The following is a 22,901-nucleotide window of genomic DNA, read 5'->3' on the forward strand; positions in this document are numbered from 1 at the left end:
GCGGACCACCACAATCAGACAGTCAGATACCCCATACTCTCTGAGAACTCCCCACAGGAATTCCCGGGGGACACGGTCGAATGTCTTCTCCAAGTCCACAAAGCACATGTAGACTGGTTGGGCAAACTCCCATGCACCCTGCTGAGAGTATAGAGCTGGTCTACCGTTCCACGACCAGGACGAAAACTACACTGTTCCTCCTGGATCCGAGGTTCAACTATCCGGCGTAGCCTCCTCTCCAGTACACCTGAATAGACCTTACCGGGAAGGACCAGAATTGCTTCGAAGCCGTCCGAAAGTCGTTTTCCATGGCTTCCCCAAACTCCTCCCATGTCCGAGTTTTTGCCTCCGCGATCACTGAAACCGCACTTTGCTTGGCCTGTCGGTACCTGTCCGCTGCCTCTGGAGTACCATGAGCCAAAAGGACTCGATAGGACTCTTTCTTCAGCTTGACGGCATCCCTCACTGCTGGTGTCCACCAGTGGGTTCTAGGATTACCGCCACGACAGGCACCAACTACTTTGCGGCCACAGCTCCAATCATCCGCCTCAACAATAGAGGCACGGAACATGGTCCACTCGGACTCAAGATACAGTGCCTCCCTTGTGACATGTTCAAAGTTCTTCCGGAGGTGGGAATTGAAACTCTCTCTGACAGGAGACTCTGCTAGACGTTCCCAGCAGACCCTCACAATGTGTTTGGGCCTGCCAGGTCTGTCCGGCATCCTCCCCCACCATCGGAGCCAGCTCACCACCAGGTGGTGATCGGAAGAAAGCTCTGCCCCTCTCTTCACCCGAGTGTCCAAAACATGAGGCCGCAAATCAAATGACACAACTACAAAGTCAATCCTGGAAGTGCGGCCGAGGGTATCCTGGTGCTAAGTGCACATATGGACACCCTTATGTTTGAACATTGTGTTTGTTGTGGACAATCCATGACGAGCACAAAAGTCCAATAACAAAGTACCACTTGGGTTCAGATCTGGGCGGCCATTCTTCCCAATCACGCCTCTCCAGGTTTCACTGTCATTGCCAACATGAGCGTTGAAGTCCCCCAGCAGAACAAGGGAATCACCTGAGGGAGCACTCTCCAGTACTCCCTCAAGGGAATCCAAAAAGAGTGGGTACTCTGAGCTGCTGTTTGATGCGTAAGCACAAACAACAGTCAGGACCTGTCCCCCCCACCCGAAGATGGAGAGAAGCTACCCTCTCGTCTACTGGGTTAAAGTCCAACGTGCAGGCTTTGAGCCGAGGGGGCAACAAGAATTGCCACCCCAGCCCATCGCCTCTCATTGCTTGCAACGCCAGATTGGAAAAGAGTCCATCCCCTCTTGAGAGAACTGGTTCCAGAGCCCTTGCTGTGCGTCAAAGTAAGTCCGACTATCTCTAGCCGGAACTTCTCCACCTCGCGCACCAGCTCAGGTTCCTTCCCTCCCAGTGAGGTGATGTTCCACGTCCCATAGATGTGTTTGTCGAAGTTAAAGGAAATGGCAGGCTGTCTTCTTTTAATAGATTTATTACAGACTTTGGCAAGCTAGGTAATGTTTGCTGTGGTCTGGAAAAGCATGGCACACAAACAACTATCTGAAATGCAGCCAATATTACATACAGATAATGTGTCATGAGACAATGCTAACTAAATTAGATACAAAGAGGATAAAAGTAAAGGACATTAAATGAGCTCAAATACCTACAAATGAGGCATAATGATGCAAAATGTACATACAGCTAGCCCAAATAGCATGTTAGCATTGATTAGCTTGCAGTCATGCACTGACCAAATATGCCTGATTAGCACTCCAACAAGTCAATAACATCAACAAAGCGCACCTTTGTGCATTCACGCACAACATAAAATGTTTGGTGGACAAAATGAGACAAAGGAGTGGATGATTTTACATGTAAACAAACTGTTGCATCACAGTCCACACTATGGTGAGTTCAAGAACCGCCGAAATTAGTAGGACACAATGATGTTCACCAAATACTCTCATCAGTGAAGCATACACACAAACATATTAAACAGTGGGCTTTCTAACAATTTGGAAAGTTTGTGTCATGTGTGTCCTCAAACAAACAACATACTTAAGCAAAAAAAAAATTTCACCCCCATCTTTTTCCATTTTCAATCCTTTTTTAAAAATGCTCCAGGGAGCCACTAGTGCGGCACTAAAGAGCCGCGGGTTGCTGACCTCCGCCCTAGTGTGTGAATGTGAGTGTGAATGTTGTCTGTCTATCTGTGTTGGCAGTGCGATGAGATGGCGACTTGTCCAGGGTGTACCCCGCCTACCGCACGAATGCAGCTGAGACAGGCTTCAGCACCCCCCGCAACCTCGGAAGGGACAAGTGGTAGAAAATGGATGGATGGCTATTAAGATGGCTATAGCTATTAGCACTTTAGTTACCTGTTTGCAATTAACCCTGCCAGTTGCCAGCCAGTAATTAGAGGCACAAGCTGCCAACTAACAATTAGTGCTGTAGTTGTCAGCTAGCGATTAGCACACCAGTTGTTAGCTTGTGATTAGCATGCTATAATTTTCAATGTTCTTTTAGTCAGACAATATTTTTGGTACAATGCGTGACATTTTCACGTGACATGTTTCCACTGTCATCTGCAGTCTTCTTCAGAAGGGTCACCTGGCCACTGTGACTCGTCGCCTATCAGCTGTTCTTATAGGCGTGGCCAACCAGGCAGACCTGTCAAGTAAAAGCGATACAGACCACCTGCAGGCCATGACAGAGGTGTCATTTAACTAGTTGTAGGTCCATGTATCATCCCAAAAGTTATGAAAATATTTTCATAAAGGTTAAAAGTTACTTAGTGCCGCTTTAACATGGGATTTCGTAAATTACATTGCATGTTTTCCTTGTTCCATTTTGTCTTTTGGATGTACAAGTAAATGTCTTGGTTTTGTCTAAGATTTAACTGCTTTTTTTCATGACACGTTTAGTTCTGTTATTTCCATAATGTATGGTAAGGTTATGACCCCTTTTTTTTATGCCAGGTTTTTCTTTGTTCTCGTTCCCTTGTTTTTACTTTCCCTTTTTAATTGCCCAATATTGGCAGTTTTTGATGTGTTTCTCTTCCTTCTGTCTGTCTTCTTCTGTTATGACGTCGGCCCATACACTGAGTCTCCTCACGACTGATAGTTTGTGTGCTGTGGGATGTACGGAGGTCCAGAGTACATACTGGTCGGTGTGTGTCGTGTTTTGACTCTTTGCCAGCTTTGCGGTGGATTTTCATGTCCAAAAAAGTGTAACAATAAATATTAACAATTAACTGTAGATATAATACATATAAACAAGTGATTTGCAGGGCTAATAAAAGAATAGTGCAGTGGTGAATAGAGCAAAAAGATGATGAAGTCAACATGAGTTAGTAAATCCATAGTGACAGATTAGTTCCAGAGTTATTTCACATTGATAGCCCGGGGGAAGAAACTGTTCTTATGACGGGTTGTTTTAGTGTACAGTGACTTGAACAGTTTGTGACCAGGGAATGAGGGGTCTTCAGTGAAGCTACCTGCCCATTTCCAGACCCGAGACCAGTATAAGTCCTGGATGGGGGGAGGTGGACACCAATGATGACATGGAACTTCATTGTCATAGCACTTAAAAAGTACAATGGAATTACATTTTCAGTACAAACCCGTTCAAAATCAGACAAACCATACAGAGTATGCAGAACAGGAATACTGATGGGTCGCCACAAAAGCGACGCCTCGAAGGGGTGTAAAAAAGTTAAAACATGGGGTAAGGAGGTACAAAAAAAGCAATTCCAAATCTAAACTCCTGTGTGTGTGTGGGAGGGAGCTCAGTTTGAAACCAGGACAAAAACAATTTCTGCAGTCCTGATTGTCTGTTGCAGACTGTGTCTGTCCAATTTGGTTGCAGATCTAAACCAGACCGTGACTGAGGTGCAAAGGACAGACAGAATAATGGAGGTGTAAAACATGGTCTGCTGTTCCTGGGGCAGCGTGAACTTCTTAAGCTGACGCAAGAAGTACATCCTCTGTTCTGCCTTTTTTCTGATTGTTTTTCTTATTGATATTATTTAAATATCTTAATATTGTACAATAACAAGATAACTTTTGGACCAGTTTAATTTAAAACATAATTTTATTCAAGATATACTGTATAAGTAGGGGTCCTCGCTCCATCTCTCCATCAGTTTGGGGGTCATGGACCTGGAAAACTTAACTTGAACTGGGTAAGAAACTACTTGGATGGTTTGACAAAAACAGGCTCTTTTTTTATCTTAGTACAACTAAATTGATGCTATTCTTTAAGAGTAGATGAGAAAGTCAAACAAAAATACAAATAGACAGCGTAGATCCCCAAAATAATTCCCGGACGCGGCCACCGGTGCTGCTCACTGCTCCCCTCACCTCCCAGGGGGTGAGGGTGATGGGTCAAATGCAGAGGATAATCTCACCACACCTAGTGTGTGTGTGACAATCATTGGTACTTTAACTTTAAGTAAGCAAAATGCACATTTAGCATGTTTGTCTTCATGAATATGCAAAATAAATGCTGATTATTAGAAAGCCCACAATACTGGGAAGAAGAGAGTCAAATATGATTATGTGATTTATCAAGGTGAAAACTGTTCTGTGGGCGCTACTTTGCATTTTTATTTAGCACGTGTAAAGTGACACAGCTACACATATAGCTAAGAGAAAGGAGGTGCTCGTGCTGCAAAGACGGATGATGGAGAGAGAATCCGCCGTCCCACATGTGTGTGTCAACATATTTTGACTCTCAGAAATAGAAAATATTGGACATATCGTCTATTTAGCAATATCATTGTACAAACCCCGTTTCCATATGAGTTGGGAAATTGTGTTAGATGTAAATATAAACGGAATACAATGATTTGCAAATCATTTTCAACCCATATTCAGTTGAATATGCTACAAAGACAGCATATTCGATGTTCAAACTGATAAACATTTGTTTTTTTTGCAAATAATCATTAACTTTAGAATTTGATGCCAGCAACACGTGACAAAGAAGTTGGGAAAGGTGGCAATAAATACTGATAAAGTTGAGGAATGCTCATCAAACACTTATTTGGAACATCCCACAGGTGTGCAGGCTAATTGGGAACAGGTGGGTGCCATGATTGGGTATAAAAACAGCTTTCCAAAAAATGCTCAGTCTTTCACAAGAAAGGATGGGGCGAGGTACACCCCTTTGTCCACAACTGCGTGAGCAAATAGTCAAACAGTTTAAGAACAACGTTTCTCAAAGTGCAATTGCAAGAAATTTAGGGATTTCAACATCTACGGTCCATAATATCATCAAAAGGTTCAGAGAATCTGGAGAAATCACTCCACGTAAGCGGCATGGCCGGAAACCAACATTGAATGACCGTGACCTTCGATTCCTCAGACGGCACTGTATCAAAAACCGACATCAATCTCTAAAGGATATCACCACATGGGCTTAGGAACACTTCAGAAAACCACTGTCACTAAATACAGTTTGTCGCTACATCTGTAAGTGCTAGTTAATGCTGTACTATGCAAAGCGAAAGCCATTTGTCAACAACATCCAGAAACGCCGCTGGCTTCTCTGGGCCTGAGTTCATCTAAGACAGACTCATGCAAAGTGGAAAAATGTTCTGTGGTCTGACGAGTCCACATTTCAAATTGTTTTTGGAAATATTCGACATCGTGTCATCCGGACCAAAGGGGAAGTGAACCATCCAGACTGTTCTCGACGCAAAGTTCAAAAGCCAGCATCTGTGATGGTATGGGGGGGGGGGGGGGGGTTGTATTAGTGCCCAAGGCATGGGTAACTTACACATCTGTGAAGGCACCATTAATGCTGAAAGGTACATACAGGTTTTGGAACAACATATGCTGCCATCGAAGCGCCGTCTTTTTCATGGACGCCCCTGCTTATTTCAGCAAGACAATGCCAAGCCACATTCAGCACGTGTTACAACAGCATGGCTTCGTAAAAAAAGAGTGCGGGTACTTTCCTGGTCCGCCTGCAGTCCAGACCTGTCTCTTATCGAAAATGTGTGACGCATTATGAAGCGTAAAATACGACAGTGGAGACCCCGGACTGTTGAATGTTTGAAGCTCTACATAAAAAGGAAGTCTAAGTCTAAAACAAGAATGGGAAATAATTCCACTTTCAAAGCTTCAACAATTAATTTCCTCAGTTCCCAATCGTTTATTGAGTGTTGTTAAAAGAAAAGGTAATGTAACACAGTGGTGAACATGCCCTTTCCCAACTACTTTGGCACGTGTTGCAGCCATGGAATTCTAAGTTAATTATTATTTGCAAAAAAAACATCAAATATCTTGTCTTTGTAGTGCATTCAATTGAATATGGGTTGAAAAGGATTTGCAAATCATTGTATTCCGTTTATATTTACATCTAACACAATTTTCCAACTCATATGGAAACGGGGTTTGTATAATTTCATAGCTGCTGGATGACTTAAGGGGCTGATTAAAACAAATTCAATTGATGCGTTTTGGTGTCTGCTGGCGTTTTTTTTAATGCTGTTCGGTTTTTCATTTAGGAAATATATTATTATAATATGTATACTGTACTTATGTACTATATGACAAAACGTCTTGCAATAAGTCCAGACCAGAGGTCGGCAACCTTTACCAGTCAAAGAGCCATTTTGACCAGTTTCACAAATTATAGAAAACAATGGGAGCCGCAAAATTTTTTTGAAATTTTAAATGAAATAACACTGCATACTAAGTTGTTTTTTTTTTTTGCTTTGTGCTATGTATATCCAGGGGTCTCAGAAACGCTGCCCACACCTCTATGTGATATTTGAAAGCTGGTGCGGCACACGGGTTTTTATTAAATGGCGCTTGTTAGCGTCATGCGTGCCGTGATGGTACAGCATATAGCACCCACTACAGTCAGCGTGCCTGATCAGCCACACGTTGTATGGGGCTTCCGCTTTGCTCACGTAGGTGACAGCATGGCATACTTGGTCAACAACCACACAGCTCACACTGACGGTGGCGGTATAAAAAAAAAACTTTAACACTCTTACTAATAATGCACCACACTGTGAACCCACACCAAACAAGAATGACAAACACATTTCGGGAGAACATCTGCACCGTAACACAACATAAACACAACAGGACAAATACCCAGAATCCCATGCAGCCCTAACTCTTCCGGGCTACATTATACACCCCCGCCCACCTCAACCGACGCACAGAGGGGGGGGGGGGGGGGGGGTTGATGTGTGAGGGAGCAGGGTTGGGGTGGGGGCGGAGTTTGGTGGTAGCAGGGGTGTATAATGGAGCCCGGAAGAGTCAGGGCTGCATGGATTCTGGGTGTTTGTTCTGTTGTGTTTATGTTGTGTTAAGGTGCAGATGTTCTCCCGAAATGTGTTTGTCATTCTTGTTTGGTTTTGGTTCAAAGTGTGGCGCATTATTAGTAAGAGTGTTAAAGTTGTTTTATATGACCACCGTCAGTGTAACCTGTGTGGCTGTTGACCAAGTATGCCTTGCTGTCACGTACATGTGCACGCATAAGGTGTATATTGTTTTACAAGTGTTAGGCTTGCACTCTGTTAATACAGAATGTAGGGGGCGCCAAATGGCACGCCCTTATTATAGCCGTAAGGGTGAAAATCGGTGAATATTAATCCCGGGAGTTTCCTGCGAGAGGCACTGAAATCCGGAAGTCTCACGGGAAAATTGGGGGGTTCAGCAAGTAAGCTGCTGAGCCGCATCAGAGTGATCAAAGAGCCGCATGCGGCTCCGGAGCCGCGGGTTGCCGACCCCTGGTCCAGACGCATGAATACGCCCCCTACCTGCAGAGCGTCAGCATGTTAAATGTAGTTTCTGTTGTCTATAAATTACGATTCTATATTGCAGAAAAATTGCTGACTTTGGTTCTCTTAAGGAAAAACAATATACTTTCTTCTGGTAGGGAAAGAGTGCAGAGGAAACCCGGGAATATGGCATGGGATTTGCAGTGAAAAACACTCTGCTTCCCATGATGGACCAACCGACAGGAGGCACTGAGCGGATCCTTGCAATTCACCTTTCTACCAGCAGCGGACCAGCAAACCTGTTGTGTGCTTATACACCGACCCTCTGCTCACCACCATAGTCAAAAGACACGTTCTACAAGGAGCTTGACGCGGCTGTCGACAACTTCCCGAAAAATTAGCATCTGCTCCTTCTGGGAGACTTCAATGCCAGGGTAGGTGCTGACCACAAATCCTGGCCAGACTGCTTTGGTCACTTTGGAGTGGGGAGCATGAATGAAAATGGACAACATCTGCTAGAGCTGTGCTGCTACCACAAGCTCTGCATCATGAACACCTTCTTTCAGACTAAGCCTCTGCACCGGGTATCCTGGGGACACCCCAGATCTAAACGTTGGCACCAGCTCGACCTCATCATCACGAGGCGAGAGGCCCTTAACAGCGTGCTTCTCACAAGGACGTTTCACAGTGCTGACTGTGACACAGACTGCTCACTAGTCCTCAGCAAGGTCAAGCTTTGACCAAAACAGATCTATCACACCAAGCAGAAGGCCCGTCCACGCATCAATGCCAGCCGTTCTACCAACCCGGCTGTCACACAACGCTTCCTCACCTCCCTTGACCAAGCACTCTGTGGACCATCAATGAGGCAAAGTGCTGTGGACAAATGGAAATGCTTACGTGATACCATCCACGACCAAGCCATTGCCACATACGGTAAGAGAACGAGAAGAAATGCAGACTGGTTTGTGGCTAGTGCTGCAGTGATGGAACCAGTTGTAGAGGCAAAGCATACAGCTTTCCTCAAGCACAAGGGAAACCCCTCACAGAGGAACCTTGACGCCTTGAGAAAGGCCAAGAGTGAAGCCCAGCGAATGGCACATAGCTGTGCCAACAACTACTGGCTTGAGCTCTCCTCATTACTGCCGCACCTTCACAATCTCCTCTGCCTCTGTTGGAAAGATGGAGCCGTCCCCCTATGATCTGCATGACTCCAAGATTGTCACACTGTACAAGAACAACTTAATATTTGGATCTTGGTAGATCAGGCCCCGGTTAGTGAGAGCATTCATATCCTTTTATTTATTGGATCAAAAATATTGAAATTCAACATTTGGTGCATTTGCTACCAGTTGAAATTGTGCACAAAGTAAATTACAACCTGCTACCCAAGATTATACAATTGTAGAAATCTCCTCAGAAAAATAGGACAATAATAACCTTAGGGAAATGTTTTGTTTAAAACATGTTTATGCACACACAACATTGAAGGCAAATGACCAATTAATGGATGCAGTAGCTTACTTTACTGTAGCTTAATTGGTAATGATATTTACTCTCTAATCAACGTGCCCAGGGTTCAAATCACAATCAGACTGAATATTAGCATGGAGCATAAGTGTTTCTTTTATTTCTTTATATTCATATTATTATTACTGCAATAATTTTCCAAACGTATGTTTATATTAATATTATTTGTATGCCCTTATAGTGTTTGCTGAGAAAAAAAATGGCCCTTGGACATAATTTGAGGAACCCTGCATTCAACCATTTCTGCACATTTCTTAGGAGTAGGCGATACTGCAAATGTTGGTATTAATCCGATGTCAAAAAATGTAGGCCCACTAGCTAACAAAGGCAGACACTGATACTTTTAATTGTAATTTTTTAAGATATTATTTTTTTATTATTATTGTGGTTGTACATTTTGCCTTTAATTTGTTCATGATTTTAATCAGAATAAAACATCCAATGTTCACACAGAAATGCAACAATTGAGATTTGACGCCGGATCACCTGACTCTGTGGCAGATGTCCAAATGGTGAGTATTTTTTACCTTGTTTTTTGTATTTAGTTTAATTATACAGGCTCGTACTGCATATAGGTTTAAAGCTATTTCGGGTCTTTTCGGGCCTTTGGCTGCATGCTGTTAAAATGTAATGATCGAATCCTGCTATGTTTACATTTTTGTGCCTATATGAACATGAAGATTAGTGCTTGGATGCATCCTGTATACCTAATTAATGACATGTACAGTATGCGGTACATGTATGTGCAGGTCAATCACATGAACAAAAAGGGAGGACGCAAGAAATGGGAGACAGAGAGAGGAAGTTGGGACAAGAATTTAAATTGCTTAATAAGAGTCACTCCTTGTCCATTACAGACCTACCCGTGTATTTGTGGTCCAACCAACTTTTCTCCCATTGACTGTTCTTCCATTATTCCAACTGGCCTGACCTGTGAGGAATTTTGACATTGAGGTGAGTAGATTTCCGATGTCCACTAAATTATTATGCCAGTTAATTATTATATCTAATTGCAATGTAAATGGAATGCCATGTGTTGATAAATGTATAGTTTAATTCAATAGAAAAAGCAACAATTTTACAAAGAGGATCACTAAGCTGTTTAATGTGTACGGTGTTTAAAATAAAACACTTCGAATGTCTCTAAGATAAAAATAATAATGTATTTATGTTTAAGTGAAGTGAATTATATTTATATAGTGCTTTTCTCTAGTGACTTAAAGCATAGTGAAACCCAATATCTAAGTTACATTTAAACCAGTGCGGGTGGCACTGGGGACAGGTGGGTAAAGTACACAACGGCGGTGACTAGGATGCCGTAAGCGGTGATCAAACCTGGAACCCTCAAGTTGCTGGCATGGCCACTCTACCAACCGAGCTATAAAATATATAATATTACAATATAGTTTAAAAATGTTCAATTAAGAAAGTACAATCCCAGTATGTGCCCAAATGTACCGCCAACATAATTAATATCACACAACCTCTGCGTCAACGATCTCCCCTGGCAAACTATTTTCCAATAGCACACATTTAATATTTCTGCTTAGTAAATGTGTAATTGTATTCAATAGCCACTTAAGTATGTTTCCAAAATGTCTAATTCATTTATGTTTTTGTTGTATTGATCATAGCTATTACAGTGTGACATTATCTGATGATATGACTTTAATAATGTATGTATAGTTTGATGGTTCACCCAGAGTGTAATCCAAATAACCGATCAGACAAATGGACAATTTAGTGTCTTCATGTCAGCTCACATACATACGTACATACATCCATACATACATACATACATACATACATACATACATACATACATACATACATACATACATACATACATGTCAGCTAACATACATACATGTTTTTAGAGAGTGGGAGAAAAGAGAAAGAACAAAACAAGAACATTTGAGCTTCCCACTATTATTGCTGCCAGTGCTAATGTAGTTATTAAGCTATTGGAGTCACAAGACACGTGTCCTTGCTGTCCGCATGTTCGAAGAAAACTGGATAGCCTGATCACTGGTCTAATCAGGACAAATGTGATTATTAAAGAGCATCAACAAATAAAAGTATATACAGGCGGTGTTTGTCCCGACTGTATTAGTATCAGCAGTCTCTAAGAATTAAAGTCATCTGATAGGATGCTGGCTTGTTTGAATTTTGAATCACGTGAAAGGAACGTAAGGACAAATTAGAGGCATCGCGTGCAATGTGATGTTGCATACTGCTTTTTATTGTTTGGTCCGACCACCGACTCTGTCCTAAGCATAGAAGAGGAGTTGATGCCACTTGCAAACTGTCATGCTTCCTATAGACATAACAAATTATTAAATGAAACAGTTAAATATTTATGATGATCCTATTTTATTATTTTATGTGTAATCATTTAATACTTACACACCTTACTGAGGTCTTTAGTATACAGTATCTTGCAAAAGTTGTATTACAGTTTGTATTACAGTATATATTCTCATGGGACAATACTGTAGAAATTAAACTTAGATATACTTTTTATATAATGTAATATATATACACACACAGTATATGTACGTATATATGTGTATATATATATATATATATATATATATATATATATATATATATATATATATATATATATATATATATATATATATATATAATATACACAGTATATGTATGTATATGTGTATGTATGTGTGTATCAGTGACGTGCGGTCACTAGAGGCAGGTGAAAGAAAACAAATTAATTAAATTGTTATATGTATCCAGTGATTATACTATAAAGTTATTTTCCATTTAACTTCACCAGTTTTAGATTATTTTTATTCAAAATCGCTGAATTTTCACATTTGCCGTTCAAATACTGAGAAGAGACAGCAGCCAGTTGAGGCCCGTCACTCAATTGTGCCTCAACATGGATTGCGCAGTGACTCGGCTAACTGCTGGCCTGCTGTGCAGTGAGACCGTATTGCTATATGAACTATATTATACATTTCCATAGTTTAGTTAGCTGAGGTATATAATGTACAGTGTATTTTGTCAACAACTGTATGTGTGTAACGTATTTCATGTGCTGAGCAATCATAAAACTGCTGCGATGACGCACTGTGTGAGGCACGCGTAATCCCGCCTCCTGGTGCCGGTTAATGCACCCTCCGCCGCAGAGTGCACCCCCCGACGGGAGCGCCACACCAACCAAAGCCCACACCCAAACCCTCCACGTGCAAGACCGAATCCACCCAAAAAAAGTCACTTAACAAGAAGCCAAAAAGTGCAAAAACAACAATGCTCGCGCCGGAGTAGCCGCGAACGACTGCAGGGACACAACATTAGGTACACCTGCAGACTGCAGCACGGATTTCATATTTCATTCATTCACAACTCCTCCAACACGAACACCATTGTTCCCGCACTTATAAGTAAAGGTAAGACCATAATAACATTTTTTTTATTACCGGTAAATGTGCTTTTTTGTGTGCTACAGTTTGTATGTGTAAAGTTAAAGTTAAGTTAAAGTACCAATGATTGTCACACACACACACTAGGTGTGGTGAAATTTGTCCTCTGCATTTGACCCATCCCCTTGCTCACCCCCTGGGATGTGAGGGGAGCAGTGGGGAGCAGTGGGCAGCAGCGGCGCCGCGCCCGGGAATAATTGTTGGTGATTTAACCCCCAATTCCAAGCCTTGATGCTGAGTGCCAAGCAGGGAAGAATGCTGGTATGAGCTTTTAAACATAACCCGTTAACTGCTGCCAATCAAATGGTGAATAAGATACTCTTTAGGGTTCATATGTTTGTAAATCTGACTGTGATGAAGTCAGTGCCTCACCAGTTATGAACCTCACCGCACGTCACTGGTATGTATATATATATGTATGTATGTATGTATATATATGTATGTATGTATGTATGTATATATATATACATACAGAATATATATATATATACACTTACACTTTCTACACAGACTACTAGCTCATAAAGCTGTATGGATTTACTCTCCACTGAAAATACCTCAACAAAATAACACTACTGTATAAATACTTCAGTTCTGACGGTAAAGCGCTTTAAATTTTTGTCAAAATGACTGGATGTGTTATTTGATTTCACCACCAGATTTCTCCAAAAGGCATGAGTCAATAATTGTGTACCAAATAGTGAAGAGGATTTAGCTTCTTAAGTTGGCCCCCAAGTCACAGGGAGAACAAGCAATTTCCACACAAAAAGACAGAGAGCCCGGAAATCGAACCCAGGACCTTCTTGAGCACTATCCACTGTGCACCGTCCTGCCTACAGTTAACAAGACAACAGAAATAAAGTCAGACACGAGGTAATGTAAAATAAAAATGCAAAAAGAGTTTCATTAATAGATTGAACAAATATAGAAGAAAAGTGGAATTGCTTTGAGGAACTAAACTTAGATGGTGGTTTTGATATGAGTAGACATCATTGTAGAAGCACACAAACATGCGCACACACACTTATGTCAGAAGATCAATGCTTAGGACAGAAAAGTGCTATCTAAATCCAATCCATTATTATTATTATTAATATTATTATTATTATTATTATTACAACTGGCAACACAAGTGACAAGTGGTAGGCAGGGGCGTAGCACCAAATTCTGGGCGCCCATACACAAGACTCCCTAAAGGGCCCCCCATTAAACCCAACTTCACCGCCCCATGCACACACATTTAGTATGTTTACATGCACTAAAAAAAATGTATTGCATGGATTTGGTTGAAACCAGCTTTTTAAAACACATCTAAAAACCTTCATATTTGTTTTTTTTACTTTTTAAAGATGGTATTAACATACAGAACATATCTAGATAAACCCCCTAAATAATTTGGTTTTGATTTGTTTTGGGGGTTTCTTTTAACAAAAAGTGCCAACAAATTCAATATTAAAGGACCAGAAAATGAATTTGAATAATCATAAGATCTGTCATTATTCTCTGAAATAAAATAAAAATATATTCATAAATCTGTCAAGTTTTGTTTTACTTCAAAGTCTTCAAGCACAAGACATTAGAACAACGTTGAGAACTTGTTGAATTTGGTCCTGACGTTGAGCAACTCAAACCTGACGTTGGAACAATATGCTTTTTGACGACGTTTATTCAATGTTGGGTTCTGACGTTGATTTGACCATTGAAATGTGGTCATTTTCCCGACCAATATTCTACAACACAAATACAATGTTGAAACAACATGCTTTTTGACAACGTTTATTAAATGTCAGGTTGTGACGTTCATTTTACCATAGATATTTGGTCATTTCCCAACCAACAATGTGGATCCAACGTTACACCAACATTGTCTCAATTTACAAATACAACTATTTTGCAAAATAGTTTCAAAGTCAGTTTTAAAGGAGATGTATCTATAATCAACGTTGTATCAATATCTTGTGCCTGCTGGGATAGGATTATCATCAGTGGACATCATATGTCATTATTATTATGATTATATTATTATCAGTGCAACTTCAAGGAGTTAAATCCCCCCCTTGGATTTAAAAAACTAGAGACGCCTCTATTTCTAACTTTAATCAAGGGTCTTTAAATGCACTACAGTTATGTGTACTTTCTCCTATGTTTCCACAAGTAGATTTATTATATTTTTCCCTTTCACGGTGACATTCTGAAGCAGAGCATGAGCCCCTCCATTGACAAACTGTACATATCGGTTACTTTGGACGGTTCCGTTTATCTTCAGCAAATTTTCCTTAATCCTATTGTGAAGTTTTTTGTTTACGTCTGACCTCATAAGTCCAAAATTTCTGACTTTAGTGTACAATTCCCTAAATAATCACATTTCCACTTCTCTCTCCAGATTCCTAAATCCTAACAGGATGAATCTTCTTGACTACCCTGTTCCGGAGTTGGACGTGACCTTGCAGGAAGTGTGCCGCGTCCTTCAGCTCACTTTAAGTCCTGATCTTTACGCTGAGTTCAAAACCACACTGGAGAAGCAGAGGGGGCTTCTTTTAGAGGCTCAGCAGAAGCTAGCATCCAACGCTGCCGGCCAAGAGAATTGGGTGACCGAGCAGTTCAAGAGATACTTGCTGTCTTGTGCTGACCCCCTGCCAACCTCCACAGCCCTCCCGGTTGTTCTTCTTCCATCCGAAACGAAGGGATGCACCCAGTTAGCGAGAGCAGCTGCTCTGCTCTGGGCTGCGGCAAAGTTATACTGTGAGCCAACAATGCTGGAGGGTGACCTGCCATTGGAGAAAACCCAACAATCGGAGGTTTTTGCTGCCACCCGAATTCCTGGCAACAGTCGAGATGAAATTAAGGTACTGATTAATCCTAAAAAGTCAACCAGAGTATGCAATTTCAGGAGAAATTGTGTTTAAATGCTAAAATGTGCAAGCCAAATTGAAATGCTAACGTTAAAATGCTAACAGACAGAATGTGTCAAGTTATATGACTCTGAGGTGTACAGCTTCAAAAAGGTTAGCGTGTGTCAAGTAGGCTACCAAGTTATATGTCTCTGAGTTGTACGGCTGCAAAATTAGCTAAAAAAGTTAGCATGCTAATTTTAGTAAGCTTGCAAGCTAACATTAGCATATGTGAAGTACCAAGTTATATGACTCTAGATTGTATGGCTAAGAATTAGCTCAAGAAGTTATCACACTAATGTTAGCATAAAAAAATTATAGATATTGTGTGGATTTTCCTTTCCAGGTCTACCCTGACAGCATCCATGCCATAATTACATGTGTTGGAGGAGTGTTCCCAGTATACATACTGCAGCGCTCCACCACTGGTGGGCCATTATCTGCTCGGTCCTTCTCTGACATCTACAACCAGCTGGCTAAAATAGCTAAGCAGCCTAACACAAGACAGAAGAATGACCCCTTAACCATTTGTAGCCTCTCCGCTTTGGACCGCAAATCCTGGGCTGCCATTAGGGAAGAGCTCATAAAGAAAGAAGGAGCTGCATTAGCATCACTGGAGCAGATGGAGAGCGCCGTGCTGACGTTAAGTTTGGAGGACTGCAATGCACCTTCTGAACTGGCTGACATCCTTAATGCAGTGAGACTGGGAGGAGAAGACGGTCCCTGTTTGAGATACTATGACAAGGTAGGACCTCTTAAACCTTGTACACTGTAGTCCACCTTTTGTTCTGTTTTTCACAGGAAACCCGCATGCGGAGTTTGTGATTATGATTAAGTATGAATCATTGCTTTTGCAGACCTGCTGGATAAAATTGTCTCAAAGTGTTGCAAGTTAGTTAGTTTGGTTAATACGGCCATAATCTATATAGCTCCATGTTTCAATAATAGATAACTCGTTAATAAAATTAAGACCATCTTCATCCCTAATAACTTATCCTGGTTAAAATTGGCTGTACAATCTAATTACTCACAGGAAGGCATATTTGATTAAATTATACAGGCATTTGCAAAGTAGCAGAAACTTGAGACTACACCCAACGTCAGAAAATATGTTGAGTAGTTTCATTATTGGTATATGGTATAAAACATCATACCTCATGAACTGCTAGTTTGTGGTATAAAAAGTACAGTAATCTTCCTTGTGTCTCTTTTGGCAGGTGCTGAATCTGGTAGTGTTCAAAGACTGCACAGCGGGATTGCTTTTCGAGCACTGTGCTGTGGACGGGATGGTAGCTGGCCTCGTAACTGGCAGCGTGTACCAACTTTCTGAGTCAGCTGACCTAAACATAGTCCACACTGAGGCAGATAATGTGAAAGACTCTGTTCAGCCAACATCGCTAACATTTTCTTCGCAAGGGGTAAACACCAAGCCCAGCCCTGATTTAAAATCCAAATATCCAGTTGTCACTTTTGATGTGTCTTCATATCCGGATGTATTTTCAACTCTCAAAAGCCAAAGAGGCCTCTATGATGCTTGGATCAACTTCTCTTTACAACTTTCCCTGATGCAGACTCTTGGGAAATCCGCTGTCTCTCACATGCTTGTCACTCCTACCCATATGCGCCACTACAAACATGGCCGTTGTGATCCCACCTACTCAGCCACCGTGCAGTCCCGTAAGTTAGTCAATGTCTTGGCATCTAGCATTCGCCCCGACAACACCATCCAATACACAAATAGCATTCTAAATTTGTTCCATGTTGCCTTTTTGGAACACAAGACTCTCATCAAAAACACTAAAACTGGACATGGTGTTGGTCCCCACTTAGCTGCCCTTCGTCGAGCTTTACCAAAGGACAATCCGTTGAAAAAGTTTCTCGACCGCTTTGGTTGTCCGTCTGTGTACCTCACTGGAACAGATTGGATGGAGGGAGTAGAGTGTGGAGTTGGTAATGTTTATGCCCAGGATCAGCTAGCAGTAACTTACCTTGGGAAAAGGGATACGATTCGTATTGTGCTTAATGCGAAAGGGAGCTTTTCTCTGGAACTGGTCAAGCTGCAGGAGAAGCTGAAGGAGAACTTGACGTTAGTGATGCTTTTAGCGCTCCGATATGCAATCACTTGTCAAATGGGAGGTCTGGAGTGTCTCCTTAAACCAAACCAGACAAAGAAAGTAAACAGAGCGATAAACCACTGTCCAAAGAGCACATGCAACAACAAAACAACGGCTGACTCAGCCTCAGACATGAGTCCAGACTATACGTTGGTGATACATGGAGGTGCTGGAGAGGGGATGATGATGAATGCCCAAGTGATAAATGTCATTGAGTTTGCTCTGCAAACAGCTTTACTCCTTGGATCCGAAGTGCTCCAAAACGGTGGCCAGAGCCTGGATGCAGTTCAGAGGTCAGTGGAAGCTCTAGAAGACTGCTTTCTCTTTAATGCTGGAAAAGGCTCTGTATTCAACAGAGAAGGCAAAAATGAAATGGAGGCAACCATTGTAGATGGCTATCAAATGAGGTCTGGAGCTGTTGCTTGTGTGCAAAGTGTAAAGAATCCAATAAAAGCGGCAAGATGTGTCATGGAAAAAAGCTCACATTCCCTTATTGTGGGAGAAGGTGCTGAGGAGTTCCTGCAGGGCTTGGAGCAGAAGCCTCAACCTGTCACACCTGACTATTTTCACACCGATATCCGCCACAGAGAGCTAACTGCGAAGCTCAGTGTTGTAAACCCTTCAAAAAACAATCATCCTCAGACAGTTGGAGCTGTGGCATTAGATTCTTGGCGTGGATTGGCTGCTGCATCGTCAACGGGCGGGCTAGTGGGGAAGCTGAAGGGACGAGTTGGTGACACAGCAGTAGTTGGGGCAGGAATATATGCTGATAACACATTAGCTATTTCCTGTTCTGGAGATGGAGATGTGTTTCTGAGGCACACAGTTGCACAGAAAATCGCCAGCCTCTACCATCACAAAGGCTATAGCCTAAGACAAGCATGTAGAGAAGTAATGACAGAAAATCTAAAAAATGTCTGTGCAGGAGTCATTGCTGTGGACTCTAAAGGGGATGCTGTTATAGAGACAAATGCCGCTGTAATGTTTGTGGCCTCCATGATTGGCGGAATATCCAGAGTTGAGGTACTTCGGCCCCTGAATAATGTCTCTGATGTGATCTGGGAAACAGATGAGCTGGTTGCATACCTCAATCCCAATCCCTGGACCCCCGGGTCAACTATTTTGACTCGAAAAATGCTCAGTGGGGCACATGACATCTTCCATTTGGCTGAACCTGATTTTTTGGTCCTGCTAAATGGGGCGAAATCTGTATCAAATGTTCTATGTAAGCAACTGGGAGTGCAGCGTTGCGCTTTGGTTTTTTATCCCAACCCAAATCAGGCAGCTCAAATTAGACTGCTCCCACTTCATGGCTTAGTGCCGAAATGGCAGCCGCATCTTGCCAGTCAGGAGGAATTTCACTCTTACCACCCTGGATATTGTTCATCTAAAAGTGGACCTCGTTGGGATGATGAAGCACTGGCCAAGGTTCAAGCCGACATCAGGAAAGGACTACCAACAACAAATGCGCCTTCTAACTTTGAATTTTTTGGAGATCTCTCTGATGAAAACCTGTTTAGTCGGATTGTAAAAGGAGAGGAAAAACAGTGGAGAGTATGGGAAGACAGTCAACATGTTGCTTTCCTCACACCATACCCAAACACTCCTGGAATAACTGTGGTGGTGCCACGCAAACCACTGCCCAGTGACATCATGAAGCTGGAGGAAAAAGACTATAAAGCACTCATCTTGGCCACTTATAGAGTTGCCCAACTACTGGTGGAAGGAATGAGAGCTCAAGGTGTTGCACTAATCTTTGAGGGCTTCGAGATTGACTACGCTCACACCAAACTGATTCCTCTGCTACCTTCCCCTGAAGGTCCAACAATTGTTAGACCACAAGCAGAATTCTTTCCAAAGTACCCTGGCTATGTGTCATCCCTTGATGGTCCACCTGCTGACCTAGCTGACCTCAAAACACAGTACTCTAAAATCACTCAGTGCAGGGCTCCACAATCTTGGAAAGACCCTCAGTCACACTCCACACTTGCAATCACCAGCCAGTGGTATCGAAACCTGTTCCAGATACAGAACACTCTTTTCCACAGCACGGTGGAATATTTTAGCCATTCTTGCAAGTACTCTTATGCTCTAACGCCTTTCACTACAGACACTATCTCCTCCCCAATGGGTCTTGGGTCTGACTCAGAGCCAGTTTTCGTTCACCTCTTGGGTCAAGACATCTATCTGGCTGACTCCATGCAATTTGTGCTTGAATACTTCCTCCGCTTCCAGGAGAACCTACAGGGTACCTACTACATCTCTCCCAGCTTTAGAGGAGAAGATCCTGATTCCACACACTTGAATCAATTTTATCATGTGGAGTGTGAACTGTTGGGGGACATGGACCGTGCTATTTCCATCGCAGAGAGATATCTGGCTCATCTCACTAAGTCAATACTCAAGAAACACTCTGAGATAATCCTCCACACTGCAGGGACCCTCACACATGTCACATCCATGCTGAGTAAGTTGGAGGGTGAAACCCCAGTGCCACGGGTTTCTCTTGACCAGGCCATTCCAATGATGCCCTCTGCTGATTGCTTGGAGTGGGTCCAAGACGGCCAGCCCCAGTTTGGAAGAAAGCTTACACGAAAAGGAGAGCGGGTGTTAATAGAAAAATATTGCGGTGTTGTTTGGTTGACTGAGATGGACCATCTAGCGGTTCCCTTCTACCAGGCTTATGTGGAGGGCAGTGGGCGATGCAAAGCCAAGGCTGCAGACCTTCTGCTGGGCTTGGGAGAGACTATTGGTCTCGGTGAACGTCATTCTACCCCTGCATTGGTGCAAGAGGCTCTCAGACACCATGCAGTTCCACAGCAGTCCTACAAGTGGTACACTGACATGCGGCAGGTGAAACCACTCCTTACCAGTGGTTGGGGCATGGGCACAGAGCGATACCTGTGTTGGCTGCTCCAGCATGATGACATCAGAGATATACAGATTATTCCAAGACTAAAAGGAATGAAGTATATGCCCTGATTTTCGATACTCTTCGCCCAACATACTGTAAAATTCATGGCTAAAAAGAAATACTCGGCATGAACTGTACAGTACTAGTATTGCCATTCAATGATGCAAGCTATAGGACATTCCATCATATTTATTTTGCATTTCTTTCTGTTTCAATTTCTACAACAGTTATCTTCTAAATATGTGCAACAACTAATTACATGTTTAGAATTGTTTTAAACTTGCATCATCAGTTGATCGAATGGTTTGATTACTGTGGTTATTCTATAATACTGGATCACAGCATATACTGTATAAATAAAATATAATCATATTTTGATGTTGTCCTAAAACAGCCATCCATCCATCCATTTTCTACCGCTTAATCCTTTCGGGGTTGCGGGGGGCGCTGGAGCCTATCTCAGCTACAATCGGGCGGAAGGCGGGGTACACCCTGGACAAGTCGCCAACTCATCACAGGGCCAACACAGATAGACGGACAACATTCACACTCACATTCAGACACTAGGGCCAATTTAGTGTTGCCAATCAACCTATCCCCAGGTGCATGTTTTTGGAGGTGGGAGGAAGCCGGAGTACCCGGAAGGAACCCACGCAGTCACGGGGAGAACATGCAAACTTCACACAGAAAGATCCCGAGCCCGGGATTGAACCCAGGACCTTTGTATTGTGAGGCAGACGCACTACCCCCTCTTCCACCGTGCTGCCCTGTCCTAAAACAATTGCATTTTATTAATCTGATGCATTTCGTGTTTTTTAACTAACATTTCAAATCAACTTGTAGCGTTTTAATGGAGGTATATATATGATCTTGCCCCATATATTTTTCAATAAAATAACAATACCATCTTCTGTTTTAACCAATAACTAACAAAGTCCAATGACACTTGTTCTCTGATCATGGTATTATCATGTTTTAAATATTTGTGGATGCAACTAATGGACAACCATTTTGATTGTGATGTTCACAGAGAATAAATACTTCAGATGCAAAAAAACTTGTGTTTCTTCGGTCCATTTTGTGAGGTACACGGCATGCAGTTTTTGTACATGTGACCCACATATCCCCTGGTAAGATGAACACGGTTTGAGGTTTGTTTAACTTCATCAGCACAATTATATTGATGGAAATTTCTCTGATTCCTCCTAAAAAAATCAGACATAAATAATATGACTCAAGAAACACATAACAGTTCTGTAATTACTGGTCCAAGCTAACGTTATTTGTACAGCACTTTTTAAAAACAGCAACCACTGACCAAAGTGCTTAACAGGAACACAAAATTGCAAAACGATAAAAGTCTGGAAAACATGCATTAACATAACAAATTATACAGGGATAAAAAACAAAACCAATAAAAAAATAAAACACACACATAAGAACATATATTAACACAACATTAAACAATAACCAGTATATACCAAATACTGTAAATTATATCAAAATATGGCAATGTCTCATAGTATTCAAAAGCCAAACACATTTTTATTGACATTTTTAGAGGGAAAAATATACAAAGATTGAATAAGAATATAAACATATCTTCACTGAAATAGTGCAAAACTTCAGAGAAATATATTTTAATTGTATTAAAACAAAAAATAATAAACAAACAAAATATGTTTGTGGGAACATACAATAATATTTTTTTCACCCTTCCAGTAAGCTACTTAATGTTAAAAAGGTCTTTCAATACAATATAAGTGTCATTTACATAAAAGGAGAATTTTTACAAGGGATTTAAAAATAGGCAGCAAATTAGTATATTAGAAAAAAACTATACTTTGATTATCATTTTAGTCATTCAATTAATAAAATAAGAGTATAATTAACTTACAAACTAGTTGCTATACTGTCATAGTATTGCGTTATTTATCAATACAGTACTATTGTACATCAAAACTACATATGTGCATGAAAAAACGATTATTATTATTGTTGTTCATAACCAAATCCAAAAGTGAATTTATAATAATTCTGCTGAATTTGATTGCATTATAACCTGTGTGGTGCAGAAATCAAATAAAACAACCGTTTTAGTTGATTTTATTTATTTTAATTTTATATAAACCTTTATTTATAGTATGCAACATTTACATACAAGCAAAGCAATAATAATAATCAAAACAAGTATAGAATAGTACAGAAACAGTACAAAACAGCGCAAGGGAGT

The 22,901-nt window shown here is 41.5% G+C and overlaps 1 protein-coding gene across 1 annotated transcript; it reads left to right on the top strand.

Annotated features, from left to right (window-relative positions):
• Nucleotides 1–7,812: 7,812 nt before the first annotated feature.
• LOC133615418 (uncharacterized) lies at nucleotides 7,813–21,707 on the top strand. The gene is made up of 6 exons (XM_061973989.2): nucleotides 7,813–8,706; nucleotides 9,754–9,812; nucleotides 10,158–10,254; nucleotides 15,133–15,595; nucleotides 15,987–16,385; nucleotides 16,858–21,707. Exons 4-6 carry the CDS (start codon nucleotides 15,152–15,154, stop codon nucleotides 20,734–20,736), a joined length of 4,722 nt encoding a protein of 1,573 aa, XP_061829973.2. The 5' UTR covers nucleotides 7,813–8,706; nucleotides 9,754–9,812; nucleotides 10,158–10,254; nucleotides 15,133–15,151; the 3' UTR covers nucleotides 20,737–21,707.
• The last annotated feature ends 1,194 nt before the right edge of the window (nucleotides 21,708–22,901 follow it).

The sequence above is a fragment of the Nerophis lumbriciformis genome, linkage group LG22, assembly GCF_033978685.3.
Source record: "Nerophis lumbriciformis linkage group LG22, RoL_Nlum_v2.1, whole genome shotgun sequence".
Taxonomy (NCBI): Eukaryota; Metazoa; Chordata; class Actinopteri; order Syngnathiformes; family Syngnathidae; genus Nerophis; species Nerophis lumbriciformis.